This window comes from Sus scrofa, chromosome 3 (genome assembly GCF_054392235.1).
Source record: "Sus scrofa isolate SSC_HxYL_T2T_F1_AM1 chromosome 3, Sscrofa_HxYL_maternal_Yorkshire_Landrace_v2.0, whole genome shotgun sequence".
Taxonomy (NCBI): Eukaryota; Metazoa; Chordata; class Mammalia; order Artiodactyla; family Suidae; genus Sus; species Sus scrofa.
Window position 1 is genome coordinate 99,492,404 of NC_139385.1, and position 18,092 is coordinate 99,510,495.

Consider the following 18,092-nt stretch of genomic DNA (forward strand, 5'->3'; position numbering starts at 1 on the left):
AATTAATGTTATTAGCTCTTTTGCATCTTCCCACAGATCACATTCCAGTTTATAGCAACATTTTCCACTCTGGTGCCTTTAGTGGATTGTTCATCTGTACTACAAGAAAGAAATGATCTCACAGAAGTAAGGATGTTTTCTGGTTGTAAAAGGATTGGTTACCTAAGTTCTGGTTCTTACGTATATCCATAGTAATATTTGGTAGTTTAAAAGCAACTTTGGAGAGGTGTTCACTAATTAAAACTACTATTTTGTGTCTAGAATGATATAATGGAAGGCCAGGTCATCATTAAGATAATCCCATCTGCCAAAGGGAATGGGTCAAAAATAGGCTGTTTTAGGAAACAGTTGATATGTAAAGGGGTATTTCAATTTTTTGTCACTTTTTAATGTTTTAAGAAGCAAGAGTGGTGGCATTTTGTTTTTCCACCTTATGTTAGGAATAAATCTGTTGCACAGTTTGAGGTAGAGTCAAGTAATACTCCCAAGAAAACTTATGCAAAACGAACTTGTTACTCTCTTGAAGAGAAATTTTTATTACTGTCTGGTTTTTGTTTTTGTTTTGGCTGCATCTGAGAATTTTCTCCACATTGACTTGTTACAGGTGGAGCGAGAACTTTGTTCAGCCACAGCTGAATTTGAGGATTTTGTCTTACAGTTTATGGATAGGTGAGCAAGTATTCCAGACATGCTCTTTATCTGATATTCAAAAAAATGATGTCCTGTCAGCAATCCTAGTCTCACTCTGCATTGAAATCTGTATTTAACTGCTATGCAAGGATGGTGCTGCTTCTGAAGTTACAAAAGGACAGTTGATTTGTGAGCTATGGACGAATTAAGTAGTTGTCACTTGAATAGTCATAACAATAGAGATTTATCTAATCATCAGCAAAAAATATTAAGCCAGTTTTTAGTTGCTAAAATTTGACTTTCTTTGGATTATTTAGATGCTTTGGACTTATAGAAAGTAGCACACTGGAGCAAACAAGAGAAGAGACAGAAACTGAGAAAATGACTCACTTGGAGAGTTTGGTCGAATTAGGTCTGTCTTCTACATTTAGTACAATCCTTACACAGTGTTCCAAAGAAATATTTATGGTAAGAGTGCATTGATTTCCAATTTGTAGTTTTATGTGATTTCTTCTTTTTTTGTGTGTGTCCTTTTTTGTCTTTTGAGGGTTGCACCCACGGCATATGAAGGTTCCCAGGCTAGAGGTCTAATTGGAGCTGTTGCTGCCGGCCTACACCAGAGCCACAGTAGCGCCAGATCTGAGCCGAATCTGTGACCTACACCACAGCTTAAGGCAACGCCAGATCCTTGGATCCTTAACCCACTGAGTGAGGCCAGGGATCAAACCCACAACCTCGTGGTTCCTAGTCAGATTCGTTTCTGGTACGCCATGACAGGAACTCCTGTAAGTTTTATGTGATATTTTAAAAGTTGAACTTCAAGTTGCTTTGTATGCATATCTTGTCAGCTAATTGTTTGTTTCCATACTAAATTTGGAAAAGGTACACAGTTGATCCTCATTATTTGCAGATTCTGTATTTGTGAATTCACCTACTTGCTAAAATTTATTTGTAACCCCCAAATTGGTACTCACAGTGCTTTTGTGTAAACTTTTATTATTTGTTTATTTATTTTAGAGCTACAACCAGGACATATGGAGGTTCCCAGGCTATGGGTCGAATCGGAGGTATGGCCTCTGGCCTATGCCCCAGTCACAGCAACACCAGATCCGAGATGCATCTGTGGCCTACACCATAGCCCAAGGCAACACCAGATCCTTAACCAAATGAACAAGTCCAGGGGTTGAACCTGCATCCTTATTGATACTAGTCAAATTTGTTTCCACTGAGCCACAATGGGAACTTCCTGTGCAAACTTTTAAAAGTGGCAAGAAAATTTGAGTTGTGCATGTTTTCAGCTGAGGTCGAATAAGGTGACACTGTCCTTGTTTCAGCTTTCATACTATAAACAAGGGTCCTTTTTTATGTATTTGTCAGGTCTTTAACATTCTTGTGCTTTTAAAGTGTCCCCCAAGAGAAATGATGGTTCACTATCTAGTATAAGATAAGAGAGTTATGATGGGTCTAACGTAGAAGAGAATATTTTAGGTGTGCTTTGTTCAGACATGAATTACAATGCTTTTAGCTGTGAGTTCAAGGTTAATGAATCAACAATATGTATTCAGTACGGTGTCTTCAAAAAAAAAAAAAAAACGCACATAAAACAATTACATATCCATCAGTTGATGAAAATGTAACTGGAGGCTCAATATTTACGGTTCAATGTTTGCTAATTCAGAGCCCACAGTGACTTTAAATAGAGCACAACTACTACAAGTAACAAGAATTGACAATAATTTTAAAATCTACTCTAAAATACTACTTGTGGAAAAAAGTTTTGAAGATTGTTTATTCCATCACATGATAGAAATTAAATCCTAAATTTAAAAACCTAGCAAACTATGATAACGAGAAAGTTTGTCCTCATAAGGCATCCTGTAAACGTTCACTTAGTCAATACCTGTTACTTACGTACCGGATGGTCTTTATTTCTGTTTTTCTATTCCACTACTCCATTTCCATTTCTCTCTCCATCTGAGATTATCATTGTTCATTATATTTATCCTGGTTAAAAGCTAAGCTGCCTTATAGCTGCATGAAATATTTACTAAGATTATGTTAGTATAAAAAAATTATTTATTTAACCAAGGTCATTTGAAAGAAGTTGTTAGGATGTTCACATTTTTAATCCATGTCTAGAGCTCATTCTCTCATTCAGCATATAAGTTAAAATTCTATGATTTTATTGTAAAACTAAATAGAATGCTTCAAGTCTTTTAGAGGAGTGAAGTATTCATAGTTTGTAGTTGTCAGGATGACAAATTGTAAATATTTGATATTCCCTAAAATTCCCTCTGTTACATTGGATTAGTCAACAAGATAATTAAATTGCATCTGCTTCCAGCAGCTCTAGTTGTCTGTTCTCCATTTCTATAGCAAATACAATCTTGTGCCTCAAATGTTTGGTCCATATTAAGGTCTTGTGCAAAGGTTATTCGTAGATCTAAATGTAACATTAAGCAAATCTTTATGCATTTGAATGGTTAAAATTTTCCTATGTAAGTATTTTAGTACACTCTTATTTTCTTTTATATCTCAAAAGATGTTTAATTTTCTTTAAAATGCTGATTAGACATTTTCATTTGTTACATTATCTTTTAATAGGTGGCCCTTCAGAAGGTATTTAATTTTTCTACATCACATATATTTGAAACAAGAGTAGCAGGCCGCATGGTGGCAGACATGTGCCGTGCTGCAGTAAAGGTGAGTTGGGGTTTTTTGGACTATATAAATTAATGAATTGGTAACAAACAAGTTTATCTGGTTAATTATTTAGACATGCTTATTATTCTTAAAATACGTATTTTTTCAGTAGCTGCTTACAGCCCTTATTTGCCACTGTAAATAGTGCTAGTGTATATAAACTTTGTGACCCTTAAATATTTGTGCCTTTGAAAAAAACTTATTTGTACAAATATGTTTTCAGTGCTGCCCAGACGAATCTTTGAAGCTATTTGTTCCCCACTGCTGCAGTGTTATAACTCAGCTTACAATGAGTAAGTTCTAAGATTATTATTCTGTATTTATAAGTTAAAAAAATTTTTTTCTTGGTTTCTGTAACTCTGTTGTTGGAAAGACGTTCTTTATGATATATATGTATATTTGGCCCTGTCCATGGCATGCAGAAGTGGCCAGGGGTCAGACCAAGCCGCATCAGTGACAGTGCCAGATTCTTACCCCACTGAGCTATGAGAGAACTCCCTAAGCTATGTAGTATTTTGATGGGGTGAAATTGCTCAAAAACAATGTATCATCCAGGTTGACAGGTAGCTTAGAAGTTTTACACTGTTAGATTAATGTTTTCATATGTATAAGAACCATTCAGAGGTTGCCATAAAAAATATCAGTTATTTTGGGAGTTCCTTCGTGGCCCAGACAGTTAAGGATCCAGTGTTATCACTGTTGTGGTGTAAATTTGATCCCTGGTCCGGGAACTTGTGCATGCTGCAAGTGCAGCCAAATAAAAAAAGTCATTTATTTTGTGAGATGTATAAGGGGCAGGTATCCTGGTGATGTGTTTATTTTCTTGAAAATTGAGTTTCCACTTCCTCTGGATCAAGTCCAGCTTATCGAAGAAGGGATGAAAAACTTCCTAGAAAAGTCTTTTCTGAGCTATTAGAAATATTAAAAATAAGTACTTTTAAATGAAGCATTTAGTTGGATATTTGTTTTGTTTTCCCCTGACAATATTTTGCTATTTTTAGATGATGATGTATTAAAAGACGAAGAGCTAGACAAGGAGTTACTATGGAGTCTTCAACTTTTGTCTGAGGTATTATAAATCTTCGGAATAAAGAAACTGTTGCTATGAAACTGTTGACCTGTTCTGAGGATTTAGCCTGTGTTTTTGAAAAATTAACTTTAAAACATGTAAAGTCATAATTTTGAAATAATTCTTTCTTCTTTTCTTTCCTTCCTTCCTTTTCTTTTCTTTTTTCTTTCTTTCTTTGTTTTGCCATACTTGCAGCATATGGAAGTTTTCAGGCTAGAAGTTGAAACAGAGCTGCAACTGCTGACCTATACCACAGCCACAGCAATGCTGGATACTTAACCCTCATCGTTAAGGGAAACTCTGAAATATTTCTTGATAATGACCACCAAAAGTCAAATAATCTCATTTTCTTGTTATGAAAGAAGTGAGATAATTGTTGACTACTTCATGCTCAACACTCTACTATTTACTTAATAATTCTAATGTGGGTAACTCATTAATTGAAATGTTTATCAGATTTGGCAGTCATTTCCTCCCCCCATTTCTAAATTTGGCCAGCAATAAAACTTCAGTTTCTTATCAGGAACCAAAGAACAGAGATGTCCAATTAAGTAAGTTTCACCTCTTTATAAAGAGGTGTTTTGATGTTAAGAACGAATTCATTTTTAGAATGTAATTAAAATGACAGTCCTAAAATGAATTAAAGTCATTTTAAGAAACACTGTTTTAACTTTCTTTAGTGGTCAAACATAAACTTTAATTATTGATATTTGATCTTTTAACCAAAATATTTTCAACTGTTTTCTTTTTAGATTACTCGAGTGGATGGGAAGAAGTTGCTTCTTTATAAGGAGCAGCTTGTAAAGATTCTCCAAAGAACCCTACATTTAACCTGTAAGCAAGGTTACACTCTGTCTTGTAACCTTTTGCATCACCTTCTTCGTTCTACCACACTTATCTACCCTACAGAATACTGCAGTGTGCCAGGCGGCTTTGACAAGCCTCCTTCTGAATACTTTCCTATCAAGGCAAGCATTTTCAATAATTTAGGATTGTAGGATATATTGGGTTATTTTTCTAATGTATTCAAAGTATGGGGTTTGTTTTCTTTTTTCTCATTGTGTATAAATGTGTTATTTCTTTACTTTCAACATAGATATACTCAGAATATTATTGAATATTTTAAACTTGGAAAGTGCAACATAGCTCTGCTTGTGGCTCCAGTTCTCTCTTCTGCTTATGTGTGAAATGGCTTGTTAGGCCATTTTACCGTCCATGGTTCCATACGATTTGGAGTTGGAATGCAGTAGTCTCATATAATGTTACTGTTAACTCTTAAAATAAACTCATATTTGAGTGGCTCTTTTTCAGGAGTGATAATGAAAGGATAATATAGTTTTTAATGCTTTTTTGTACATTTGCTGCCTTAGGTTTGGATTATTTGTACATTTTCTTATAAACTTTTTGAATAATGTGTTTATGTTCTTTTTTCAACTTTTCAACTTGCTGAATAAATGCTGTTTTCTAGGACTGGGGTAAACCAGGGGACTTGTGGAATTTGGGGATCCAGTGGCATGTTCCTTCTTCTGAAGAAGTAGCTTTTGCCTTCTATCTGTTGGACTCTTTCCTTCAGCCTGAGCTCATCAAACTCCAGCATTGTGGGGATGGAGAACTTGAAATGTCTAGGTTAGTTTTTTTTTTATACTGTGTTACATCATTGCAGACTAAAAAATTCCTTTTGTGCCTTTCTTTCTCTGTGGCATAGCTGATATTCATTTTCAATGTGTGCTTTGAATGTCTGTCATAAATATCATTAGAAAACCATTTGATATAGTTTATAGTTTAATAACAAATTTTGTCATAGTATTTTATCTTAGTTGGAAAACTTAGGGTTTGTTCTAGTTTGTTTTTAGTGCCTTCTTAGCAGTTTCAGTTGTGCATCTTTTGGGAAGTGTGTTTTAAAATGCCCCTTTGTAAAGAAATGCCTCTTTTCTATATACACTTAAGATTTTATTGGTTTGTTTCTTTTTAGTAATTCATACTGTCGACATTAATATTTCTTTTTTCTTTTCTTGGCCATGCCTGCGGCATGTACAAGTTCCCAGGCCAGGGATCAATCTCGCGCCACAGCTGTAATCAGAGCCACAGCAGTGACAACACCAGATTCCTAACCCATTGAACTGCAAGGGGACTCTGACATTAATATTTCTTAGAAAAATATCTTTAAAAATTTTTTTTTCTCTTCCAAAGAGCTTCAATAAGAAACAACTATTTGAGACCAATAGGCTATTATAATTTAAATCTCTGGAAGTTTCTAAAATCATAGTAAGAGAATCACTGTGTGTCAAATTTTAATAAGCAAATCCAGTAAGAATGGGCTTGGAGGAAGAAAAAAGTATGATTGACTTATATCACCTATGTGGTATTTGGAACTGCTTTTTTAAGTAAATTGTTTAGTTAGTCCATTTTATAAGAGGGACTGTACTGGAATATCTTTTGTAATACTGTTTTCCCTTTTTGTTAGTGTTGTAATCTGTGGGTAAATGGTATTAGTAATTCAGAATTCACAAAGAGCAATCTTTTGTTGTTACTTGTGATATTTAAAGCCTGTTAATAGCAGACTTTATATTAATAGCATCTGTTTCATTAGTTTGTACTATTAGGGTAAACTATGGACTTTCATCATATCTATGCCTTAATTTTTTTTTTTTTTTTGGTCTTTTTACCTTTTCTAGGACCACACCTGAGGCATATGGAGGTTCCCAGGCTAGGGGTCCAGTTGGAGCTGTAGCTGCCGGCCTACGCCACAGCAGTGCAGGATCTGAGCCACATCTGCGACCTACACCACAGCTCCCAGTAATACCGGATCCTTAACCCACTGAGCAAGGCCAGGGATCAACCTGCAACCTCATGGTTCCTAGTCATGTTCGTTAACCACTGCGCCATGCCGGGAACTCCTATGCCTTCATTTTGTATATACCCGCTTGACAAAGTTTTTGTACTTCATCTTAAGACTCTACAAGGTTTTTTGGTTAAATAGGGATATGGAAATTGCTTTTTATTTTTTTTCTAGAGATGAAATTGCTTTTTATTTTTTTTCTAGAGATGATATTCTGCAGAGTCTGACTATTGTACACAATTGTTTAATTGGCTCAGGAAACCTGCTACCTCCATTGAAAGGAGAGCCAGTTACTAACTTGTAAGTAAAAATAACTACTTTATATATTTTGGTATTTTGCCATTTGGCAAATATTTCAAGACTTAGTTCCACAATGAGTCACTGGTTTTGTTATTGGTGTTGTTTCTGTATCACTTTAACCTTTTTGTCATTGTTAGGCCAGAAATACCTAAGGTGCAGTTTAGGTCTATAAACTATAAGGCTTTGTTCAGATTTCCATATGGTACCAGCATAGAATAACTTTCAATGATAATCAGTTTTAAAATAGCAACTTAGAGATATTAAGTCCATCTGTTAGTTTACTGAACTAATTATAACTATTCTTTTGTTTAAAAACAAAGAAAATGACCTTTTTTTTTGGTCTATAATCAATACTAAGGATTTTGTAGCAAAAAACTTGGGGTGTCTTTTAATAAAAATTTGTTCACTGTTGTGATTTTTGAACATTTTAGATCCACCAAGTTGCTTTTATGAATTTAAGTGCTTTTCAGAGTATTATTATTTTGAATGAATGTCTTGATTTTAGTCCACTGCCAGTGTTACCATTTAAGTTGAAAAAAATTGAGTTTAAATGAAATTAGTAGTATGTAACTTTAGCCCATTTATTAAATACATAGATGCTAGTTTTAGCATACCATCTTAGATCATTTTATCTGAACATAACATCTCATTACTGAGCGAGTTAATGAAAATCATATAAGAATAAGAACTCTTACCCCCTTAGAAAACACAACAGGAGAAAAAAGCTTCAAGAAGGGTTTTAAAATGTGGCTTGCTTGTCTTTCCATATTTTGAATAATCAATTGTTTGATGTCATATCTTTCATAATTTCCACTTATCTCACTCTAAAAACTGTGTCTAGGCATTGAACTCTTTAGATTGCTCATTAGATTTAGGAGGGAGAAGTAGGGTCCTCTCAGGTAAGGAAATTGGTTTTAAGTTTGCCTTAGGAATTTGTTGAATTCTTTCAGAGAACTTTTGTTTATTATCAGTTTGTTATAAGGACAGTTTTACCAAAATTTGTTTTTGTCAAGGGAAATTTTAAAGTTTTAAATTGAGAGATCTACAGAAATGGTTTTGATTTTCCTAATGATCTTTAATAGTATGTAATACAGTAAGAATGCTAGAAAGCTATTTCACACATAAATTTATTACATCATTAAACTTAGTTCTGTTTGAATGTGGTAAGTGTGGACCTTTAATCCAGTAGTTTTTCTGAGAGCAAAAGCCTGTCTCTTCCATGTATATAATTAGAAATTTTTTTTTTTTAGTACTGAGTGATGATGAGGATGCACTGCTGAGGGGTCAGCTCAGGAGGCTTAGAGGTTTCTGTTGCAGTTCATTTCAGCTTATAGCCATGTGCATTGTGATAGTGAATTGAGCATAGTCTTTATCCTTTGAAATAAATGTATTTTTGGTTATTATAAATCTAGTTAGATGTGTATAGTGAAATGCATTTTCAATAAGGAAAACAATACCGTATTATGAAAACTTCATTAATGCCGTGAACTATAAATAAGCAGATTGCTAGCCTGCATTTCTATACATAATAAGCCGTAAAATTTGACTTCTGCATCCCTTTATAGGTTTTCTCCAGAAAAGTTGAATAATAATTTAGATTTTAAAATATGTTGTATTTTAGAAGTTTAGCTTAGAATGAAAACTTGATACAATAAACATAATGAATTAATAAATATATTTAATATAAATACATATTTATATTTTAAATATTTTAATTATAAATATAAAATATTTTCTTATATATTTAATAGTACATAATAATGAAATATAAAACAAGGAAAACCAATTGTTTTAATCATTGAACAGTAACATTTTTAATGTTCTTTATAATTACGTACACCTTTCCAGGGTAAGAATTCTATAAAGTAGAGTTAGAGATGAATGAGCAGCCCTTTGCATTTGGATTGTCGAAAGAGAGTTTATAAAGTCTTTTCTGGGCTTTTAAATAGTTTTTAACAGAATCCTTTCTTTAAAAACCAGTTTCTATCTTGTATCACCTTTACCTGAAATTTTCTTTCGGCAACGTGTGACGTTTTACATTTACTTTTATGAGAACTTTGTATAAATAACTTTTTTTTTTTTTTTTTTGCAGATAGTAAGTTCTCATCAAAGTATTGTAAAATAAACTTAGTCTTTTAAATTTCTAAAATGTTATTCTAGTATAGGTCAAAATTATTAATATCTTCTAAGAGTAAATTGATTTGAAAGAACTAAAATAATTTCAGTTGATGGTGCCATTGTTCAGTGGTATTGAATCATACTGCCTAGTGTGAAGAAAGATTTGTTGCGTAATTCTTGGAGATTATCAGTAACAGGTCAATTTGAAACTAGTAGATGAACTCTTTATGGACATTAGTTACTCCAGAGAGATAGAATAAAAAGGTACCAAGTTGGGGAGAAAAGGAAATGTATAATTGTGACTAGTGATTTAGTGTAATGCCTAAGATGTCAGAGGAAGTCACTCTTGTTAATAACAAATAGTTGGGCTGTGGTATTATGGACTATGCACTTTCTGAAGTACCAGACCAGTTTTTGCTAGCACGTAGCAGCTCAATTATTTTTTTAAATTTAAACCTGTATTTTTCTTAAATCTCAAGTAAAACATGCTTAGATGCTTTAATTATTTTTTGTCGTCATTTATTACAAAGTTTGCCTTGTGCGTGTCGTAATATTAGTCTTCTAGAAGACTGCAGCAATAAAAATCTAGAAGCTTAGTTTAGTTCTGAATTTGCCTGTAAAGAAACCTTAGTTCCTGGTAGATAGAGTATATGGTGTGGTCTCAAAATTGCATTGTTCAGAGAAAGGGCTACCACATGTGGAAAGCAATATTCTGCACTATGTGATTAGATTGACAGAAAATAAAAAACATAGATAAAATGAGTTGATTTGTCCTAACTATAAGGTGAGTTATATACCTTATATACTGTTATATACAGTATCCACACCGTACTTGTTGGCCTTTAGCAACATAGGTTTACTAACTATCTTATATATACTGAATTTTACTGTTTCAAACGATAGATGAAATAAGGTCCCTTGAGGGTAATTAAGGGTAAATTTTTTCGGTTTAGTTCAGTTTGACATTCTAACAGTTTTGTCAGCTATCAGGGTTACTTAATTAATCTTAAAATGGAACCTTTCTATTTTGCTCATGGAACCTTAGTTAATGATTTCAAGAAATACTTGTGGTATAACTTATACTCAGATAGTTCTACCTTCATAGATGTGGCAGTTGGATTATGTCTTTCCAGGGTCATATAGGAATTTTGGACACTTGCCTTTAATCCTCAAGTCGTCATTAATTTCTCCTTTTGCAGTCCTTTCTTTAGAATCTTTTTAGGACTAACCAGCTATCACAAGATGCAAAAACCTAACATCTATAAAAACAGGGTTACTCAAGGTAGAGGAGTCATCATTTTCATCTCAAATATTTCTTCTTTGTGCTCCCTTTCCTCTGATAGATCTGTTAAGTCATTCTTAGTTAAATCATTCTTAGGATCTCAGCTTTTACTAACTTTTCACTCAAAACAACAACGACAACAACAACAAAAAACCCTACTTAAGGTCTAAGAGTTGAGACCATTTCATGAATATGTGAAAGGATGTGTTGTTATGCGATGAGGGGCAGGGCTAGCTAACCTCTCTTGGCACCTCCAGGAAACTACCCAGCTCTGCTGGGGGAGCTGCACACAGAAAAGGAAACAGTTACTACTCCACGGTGAGTAACCCTGTTTTCTCCTTATTTCACCTTCTGACTGTTTTCATTGATTTTTAAAAACTTGTGTGTCAGAGATGGAAATAGTTCTTATGCTCTGAGTTAATTTTAAACCTAGCTGTGTGTAAGATTCTCTTTACTTGGCAACCTTTTATTCATATGGTAGAATAAGAGCCAGCCTTTCATTTGTGTTTATAGTTGTTATTGATGTCTCAGGATTGAACTGGATAACAGAACACAGAAGTAGGTCGGTTATCTGTTGTGAAACACTTACAACCTTGAGGGAAAAAAATCTCTTAGTGGCTTGGTTTTTATACCTTTTATGTTTGTTTTCATTTGGAAGGGGAGGGGTTTTGGGGAAGAGTAGGTTATTCTTCCACTTATAGACAGCAATAATTATTGCAATTGTTCCATGACAACACCTAGCCGTCATTTGCATATTTGATTTGTATTGTATAGTTTGTTTTTATGTTATTGGTCATTTCTTCCCTTTTCGCCATCCTTTATTTCCCACCAGTGATTATTTTCATAGTTCTATTCTAATCAAATCTAAGGAAGATTGCCATCTTGTGGTCAAATGACATAGTCCTAGAAAACTTGCAAGTCTTTTTTTTTTTTTTTTTTTTTTTTAAGTGGTACAGATATTAAACACAGTTTGTTATAAATTTAGGTGGCTTGGTGGTTCTGTCTAGTTGATGTTAAGCTGATTAAGTTTATTATTTTATAGATGATATTGTGTATAATCTGTTACATTATAATTATTTGTCGGAATTTTATTTTTATATTACTGTTGTAAAATGAACCAGTGAATGACTAGAATGAATTTCATTTGGGGTGGGGGTATTTGACTTAAATTACACACACACACACACACACACACACACATATAACTACTGTAGTGTTTAAACAGAATGCAGATCTGTAGTTGTTGATAGCACCTTCCTTAAGTCTTTTCAGCTAAGATTATGTATATAACTAAAAGTTTTGAGTATCACAAGGTATAGCCCAGTACATATAAACTTAAAATGTGGCCACAAAGAGATGTAATCCTGAAGTCTTACTTGAGTGATAGAGATTTCTTTTAGAAAATTATTCTTCAAAGATCAGAAAAAATACATATGTATTTATATTCTCTGATAAACATTTAATGAGAAAGGTGTCAGGATAATCAGAGTTTAATTAATTTGTTAGATAAGAAGAGATCAATTAAAGATGAATCTTAGGTAAATAAGCATAAAACAAGTTTGGAATGGATAAGAACAAATAAAGTAAGGCTGAGGAGTTTCTCCAAGGCTCAGTGGGTTAAAAACCTGGCATTGTCACTGCTGCAGCCTGGGTTGCTGCTGTGGTGTGGGTTCAGTCCCTGGCTCGGGAGCATTCACAAACCATGGGCATGGCCAAAAAGAAAAAAGGGGGAAAAAGGTAAAGCTGAAATATGTGTCATTAAATAGATGTCTTCTTTACACTTGAGGGCAGAAGATGTGTCTTAATTCAGGTTTTAAAAGTAAAAACCATTTTTATTTAAATCTGCTGCTTAGTATTTTAAAATCCCCACATGGGTTTATGAGTTTTAAAATAATTGTAGTAAATATACTATTTCTTCAAATTTTCTAATAGGGAAACAATTCAGAGTGATACATGAATTTTGAAAGTTAGCTTTGGCCCCCTTAGGTGAGACTTGTTTTTAAATGTGATTCTGGATTTCCCGTCATGGCACAGCAGAAACGAATCCGACTAGGGACCAAGAGGTTGTGGGTTGGATCTCTGTCCTCGATTAGTGGGTTAAGGATCTGGCATTGCCATGAGCAGTGGTGTAGGTTGCAGACGAGGCTCGGTTCTGGCGTTGCTGTGGCTGTTGCGTAGGCCAGCGGCTACAGCTCTGATTAGACCCCTAGCTTGGGAACCTCCGTATGCTGTGTGTGCGGCCCTAAAAAGACAAAAAAAATAAAATAAAATAAATTAAATAAATGTGATTCTGGGGAGTTCCCCTTGTGGTGCAGTGGAAACGAATCTGACTAGTATCCTTGAGGATGTGGGTTCAATTCCTGGCCTCACTCATTGGGTCAGGGGGCTGGCGTTGCCGTGAGCTGTGGTATAGGTCGCAGATGTGGCTTGGATCCTTTGTTGCTATGGCTGTGGCGTAGGCCAGCAGCTGCAGCTCTGATTTGACCCCTAGCCTGGGAACTTCCTTATGCTGTGGGTGAGGCCCTAAAAAGCCAAAAGAAAAACCAAAAACAAAAAAAACGGTAATTCTGGTATAATTGATGTTACTAAACTCAGAAAGGCATAAAATATATTTCAGATTCTCAGCTGATTGCCTTTTTTTTGTTCACTTGGTACAGTAAAAATTTTTAGAATAGTACTATACTATAGAGATTGTTATACTCTAAAATAGAGAGTATAGTATAGAGATTGTACTATAGAGATTGCTTTTTTTATGTTGTTTGTTAAGAGTAGTTTCGTGGCTGTAATTCAAATGCATGCATGGTTCAGTATTATGTGGTACTAGGTGTGGACTGGTAAGGTAAAATTTTATCTCTACTTTAGGAAACTGTTTAGGTTTATAGCAGCAGCATGATAGCGGCATGTGATAGCTCATGACAGGCACTTCCCCAAGCTCTACCAGGGGAGGGAGGGCAAGTAACAGTCTTAGGCCTAATGCTTATTACTATTTGAGCACAGCCTTTTTCTCTTTGTTCTTGAAATCTGTTTTCAGTCAAGTTGTTGGACTTCCCTGGAAGTTCGTTGTACAAGAATTTGATTTTATTTCTTACTGGCTAGATTCTGGCTACACATATATCTTTCAATCATACACAATTTTACAGAATGTTCAAATTTGCAAACTATTGCCAAAAGTTGAAACTTTAAGGAAGGAAACTTAAGGGATGAAAACCAGATTTTAAGAAGAATTTGAATATGAACTTGAAAGTCTCTGAAAAGCAAATTAGCATTTTATATGATGAAATATTACCATTCTTTGTTTATACTCTATAGGCTTAGGTTTGAAACTTTAGACAATTTTGTTGCCGTCCTACGCATGACATGATGGCAAGAAACATAGTTAAATAATTGGCATGTTAGTAATCTTAGTGTTGTTACTCATTTAGGTAATTCCTGAAATTCATAACTACCATATATTATGGTAGAGAGATAACTTACTTAATTCAACTTAAAAAAAAATGCAATGTCAAGGGGGTAATGTTGATTTAAAAGCAGTGCTTTCTTCAGTACAAGTGTTATGTAGTTCATGAATTACAAGCAGTAATTGTAAAATTTCCATTAGCCCTCTATTGAATACATTTACCCCATGTTTCCTTGGTATTTGTGTCTGTCTTCCTTCTCCTAAAAAGTATTATCTCTTGTTTTTAAAAAGTTACTGAATTAAATGTCATATTTTGAAATAAAATTATATTTTTCTTTAAAGAAAATTTAGATTTCAGATATAAAATTTCCTATTCCCCAGTATTAATCTCTCTTTGCATACCTAAAGAGTGATCTTTAATGTAGTATTTTTACATCTGAACATCTTAAAAAATAGTGGTGTTTTACTATATATGTTAAGAGAGATCAGTTTGGCTGGTTTTGAGAGGAAGGGTAATTATTATATAAAGAAGCTTATATCTGCTATCTATATACTGCTGTAAAATTTGATGGTGATTTTTTTGTTGTCTGGGTTTAACCTTTGTTATATCATTATAAAGCTGACATTAAAATTTGCATAAATGATTATCAGATGTAAGCTTTTACACTTGAATCATGACTATCAGTGTTATATTCATTTGAATAGTGAATTTTCCCCCCTGAAGTGATTACATTTAATTAGTTTTTTTTAAAAGATGAATAATACTGTCCTTACTGAAACAGATAGCACTAAATCTTCAGAAGGCTGTAGTAAAGAATTGAAGATGAGAAATCTGTTTGTTAAAAGATCATCATTTAAACATCCTAGCAATAACACTTTTCCCTTTAATCCCCCTTATTGATATTATTAATAAATAGAAGCATTCTTGTTTTTCATACAGGGTGCCAAGTATGGTGTCCTTGGAAGAGACAAAGTTGTATACTGGACTCGAATATGGTATGTGAATCCTAATCTAAGTAAATTTCTGTGTTCTTTTTTCTGCAATTATCTTACAGGTGTTAAAAATGGTATACTTCTGTAGTTACAATTTTTCTAGTCACTTTTGTTAATATTTACAGTTAATATTACACAGTATTATCTTTGCTTTTTCTGGGGAAACTGGAATTTTATTATATAAAGAATAGCCAGTAAAAGATAGGTGCTTTCTATGCGCAAAGACTTTCATATACTGTCATGTTCATTTATGTTTAGAATTGTTTTTAGTTTTGTTTTTTTGGCCACACCCATGCCACATGGAAGTTCCTAGGCCAGGATGGAATATGAGCCACAACTGTCATCTATGCCACAGTTGTGGTAGTGCTGGATCCTTAACCCAATGCTCTGGGTCAGAGATCGAACCCATGCCTCATCAGTGGCCCAAGCCACTATAGAGACAATGCCGTATCCTTAACCCACTACCACAGCAGAAGCTCCTAGAATTGTTTTAGAGCTGATATGTTATACTTGACATGAATATTATAAATCCTTAGTTAACTATCTTTTATCTTTCGTAATGAGTTAAATTTTATATAGATATTTATGTAAAATATTTTGTGTTAATTTAGTGTTCTGAATTTAATGTTAATAGAAATTTATAACACTTCCTTATTGCTAGATTAACATTGGAGTTCATTGCATACATTGATTACTTAGTCATAATTTATAATTATAATAAATAATCATAATTTATAATTTGTTTGATTTGGGTCACCACAACTAATTAGAGAAAGCTTTGCATTTGTGGTCTCTAATTAGTGAGTAGAGCCTTTAAAATATTGGTGAAGATAGTTTTTTCTCTCTCCTCCTTGCCTGCTCAATAAAGTTTTATAAGCATGTTCTCATAAATGTGAAGTTACTCTGTATCATGTCAAGCTTCTAGCTAACTGTGATAAAGGCATATCCATTTGGTTTTTTCCCGAGTACGTTATCTCTTCTTGCCATAGATGTTGATATAAACTTCAAAGCTATGGGCAGCATTCAATGTTTATAAAATGCCTTCTCTCATTTTTTTTCAAAATAGATCTATCCAGAGAGAACTACCGAGAAACAATTGCTAGGGTCATAAGGAAACTTCTTAGTAAGTACATATATGCATTTAGCTTATTTTTACTAATAAGTATTTAGACCCTGGTTTTATAGCATATATGCTCTTACTTATTAAACCTTTTAAAATTCTAAATGGTGAGAATATCAGGCACTGTTTTTGTGTTTTTCTTAATTAGTAGATTCTTTTTTTTTTTTTTTTTTTTTTTTCTTTTTTTCTGTGGCATATGGAGGTTCCCAGGCTAGGGGTCCAATAGGAGCTGCAGCCACCAGCCTATACCACAGCCATAGCAACGTAGGATCCGAGCCATGTCGGTGACCTACACCACAGCTCACTGCAAAGCCAGATCCTTAACCCACTGAACAAGGCCAGGGATCAAACCCACATCCTCATAGGTTTGTTACCACTGAGCCGCAATTGGAAATCCTTAACTAGTAGATTCTTAACTAGCATATCAGGTGTCCTATAGAATTCAAAATATTTTAACCAAAATCATTTCCTTTCTATTATAGACCACATACTTAATAATTCAGAAGATGATACCAAGTCCTTATTTCTTATCATAAAGGTACAGTTGTCATTTAACAGTTGCACAGTTATTAATATGATCAGGTTTGATATAATGACTTGTAAATATAAAATTTGAAATTCTTTGACACAGATTATTGGAGACCTTTTGCAGTTCCAAGGATCTCACAAGCATGAATTTGACTCTCGGTGGAAAAGCTTTAACTTAGTAAAGAAATCAATGGAAAATCGGGTCAGTATTTTCACCTGAAACTCTGAGTTAATTCTTTTTTTCTTTTTTTTTTTTTTTTGTCTTTTTGCCATTTCTTGGGCCGCTCCTGCGGCATCTGGAGGTTCCCAGGTTAGGGGTCCAGTCGGAGCTGTAGCTGCCAGCCTACACCAGAGCCACAGCAAAGCAGGATCCGAGCCGCATCTGCGACCTACACCACAGCTCACAGCAACGCCGGATTGTTAACCCAATGAGCAAGGGCAGGGATCGAACCCTCAACCTCATGGTTCCTAGTCAGATTCGTTAACCACTGCGCCACGACGGGAACTCCTGAGTTAATTTTTTAAAGGTGTGTAACATTGATATAGCCACCTGATTTAATGACTGTTTAGCACACTGAGCAAGTTTCCCTAAAAATAGATTGTCAGATATTGTATCATGGTATAATCAAAAGGATCCTATAAAAAATGTATTTTCCTGATGCAAACTGTCCTGTCAGTTTCCATAGTAGTCTCCAAACTCTTTAGTGGAAATTTGGAGTATGATAACCTGGCCACAGTATTCTAGATACCATGTCAGAACTTGAAGCAGTAAAAGATAGGAGGAATTGTCAACAGGCATAAATTTAAAGTATTGCATTTTATGTAGATCTGAGAAATAGGTATCTAACATTATATTTGTTGTCTAAGAAAAGTCAGCAAAAGCTTCCCTGGGAGCATGGAAGAAAGTCATTTGATGTTCATAGCAGTGTTCTTGTGTGTAGGATGCTTTTGTTGAAATCGACTCTGAAAAGATTATATGAGTTCATTGTTTAGGCGAGGGTTCCTCCATATTTTAAACAAAGGAATGACAATGTGAAAAGACAGGGAGGTGTACAAACATGGCATGTTTTAGGGACAGTGGCAATAGGGAAGTGTGGCAGGAGGTAAACTAGT

General features: G+C 34.2%; 1 protein-coding gene across 3 annotated transcripts in view; it reads left to right on the top strand.

Annotated features, from left to right (window-relative positions):
- The window catches only part of PSME4 (proteasome activator subunit 4), a 105,112-nt gene that overhangs the window by 50,650 nt on the left and 36,370 nt on the right, over positions 1–18,092 (top strand). For 2 of the 3 annotated variants that reach the window (XR_014841957.1, XM_003125150.7), the window contains exons 12-24: positions 37–126; positions 605–669; positions 948–1,098; positions 3,235–3,333; positions 3,557–3,626; positions 4,335–4,402; positions 5,155–5,370; positions 5,871–6,028; positions 7,446–7,541; positions 15,279–15,334; positions 16,398–16,454; positions 16,934–16,989; positions 17,083–17,181. Coding sequence is in view for 2 of the 3 variants with exons in the window: in XM_003125150.7 (XP_003125198.5) it covers positions 37–126; positions 605–669; positions 948–1,098; positions 3,235–3,333; positions 3,557–3,626; positions 4,335–4,402; positions 5,155–5,370; positions 5,871–6,028; positions 7,446–7,541; positions 15,279–15,334; positions 16,398–16,454; positions 16,934–16,989; positions 17,083–17,181 (1,281 nt within the window). In the remaining variant the exon portion in view is untranslated. Of the gene's footprint in view, positions 1–36; positions 127–604; positions 670–947; positions 1,099–3,234; positions 3,334–3,556; positions 3,627–4,334; positions 4,403–5,154; positions 5,371–5,870; positions 6,029–7,445; positions 7,542–11,198; positions 11,260–15,278; positions 15,335–16,397; positions 16,455–16,933; positions 16,990–17,082; positions 17,182–18,092 lie in introns of all 3 variants that reach the window. The other variant, XM_085019296.1, reaches the window with a different exon arrangement.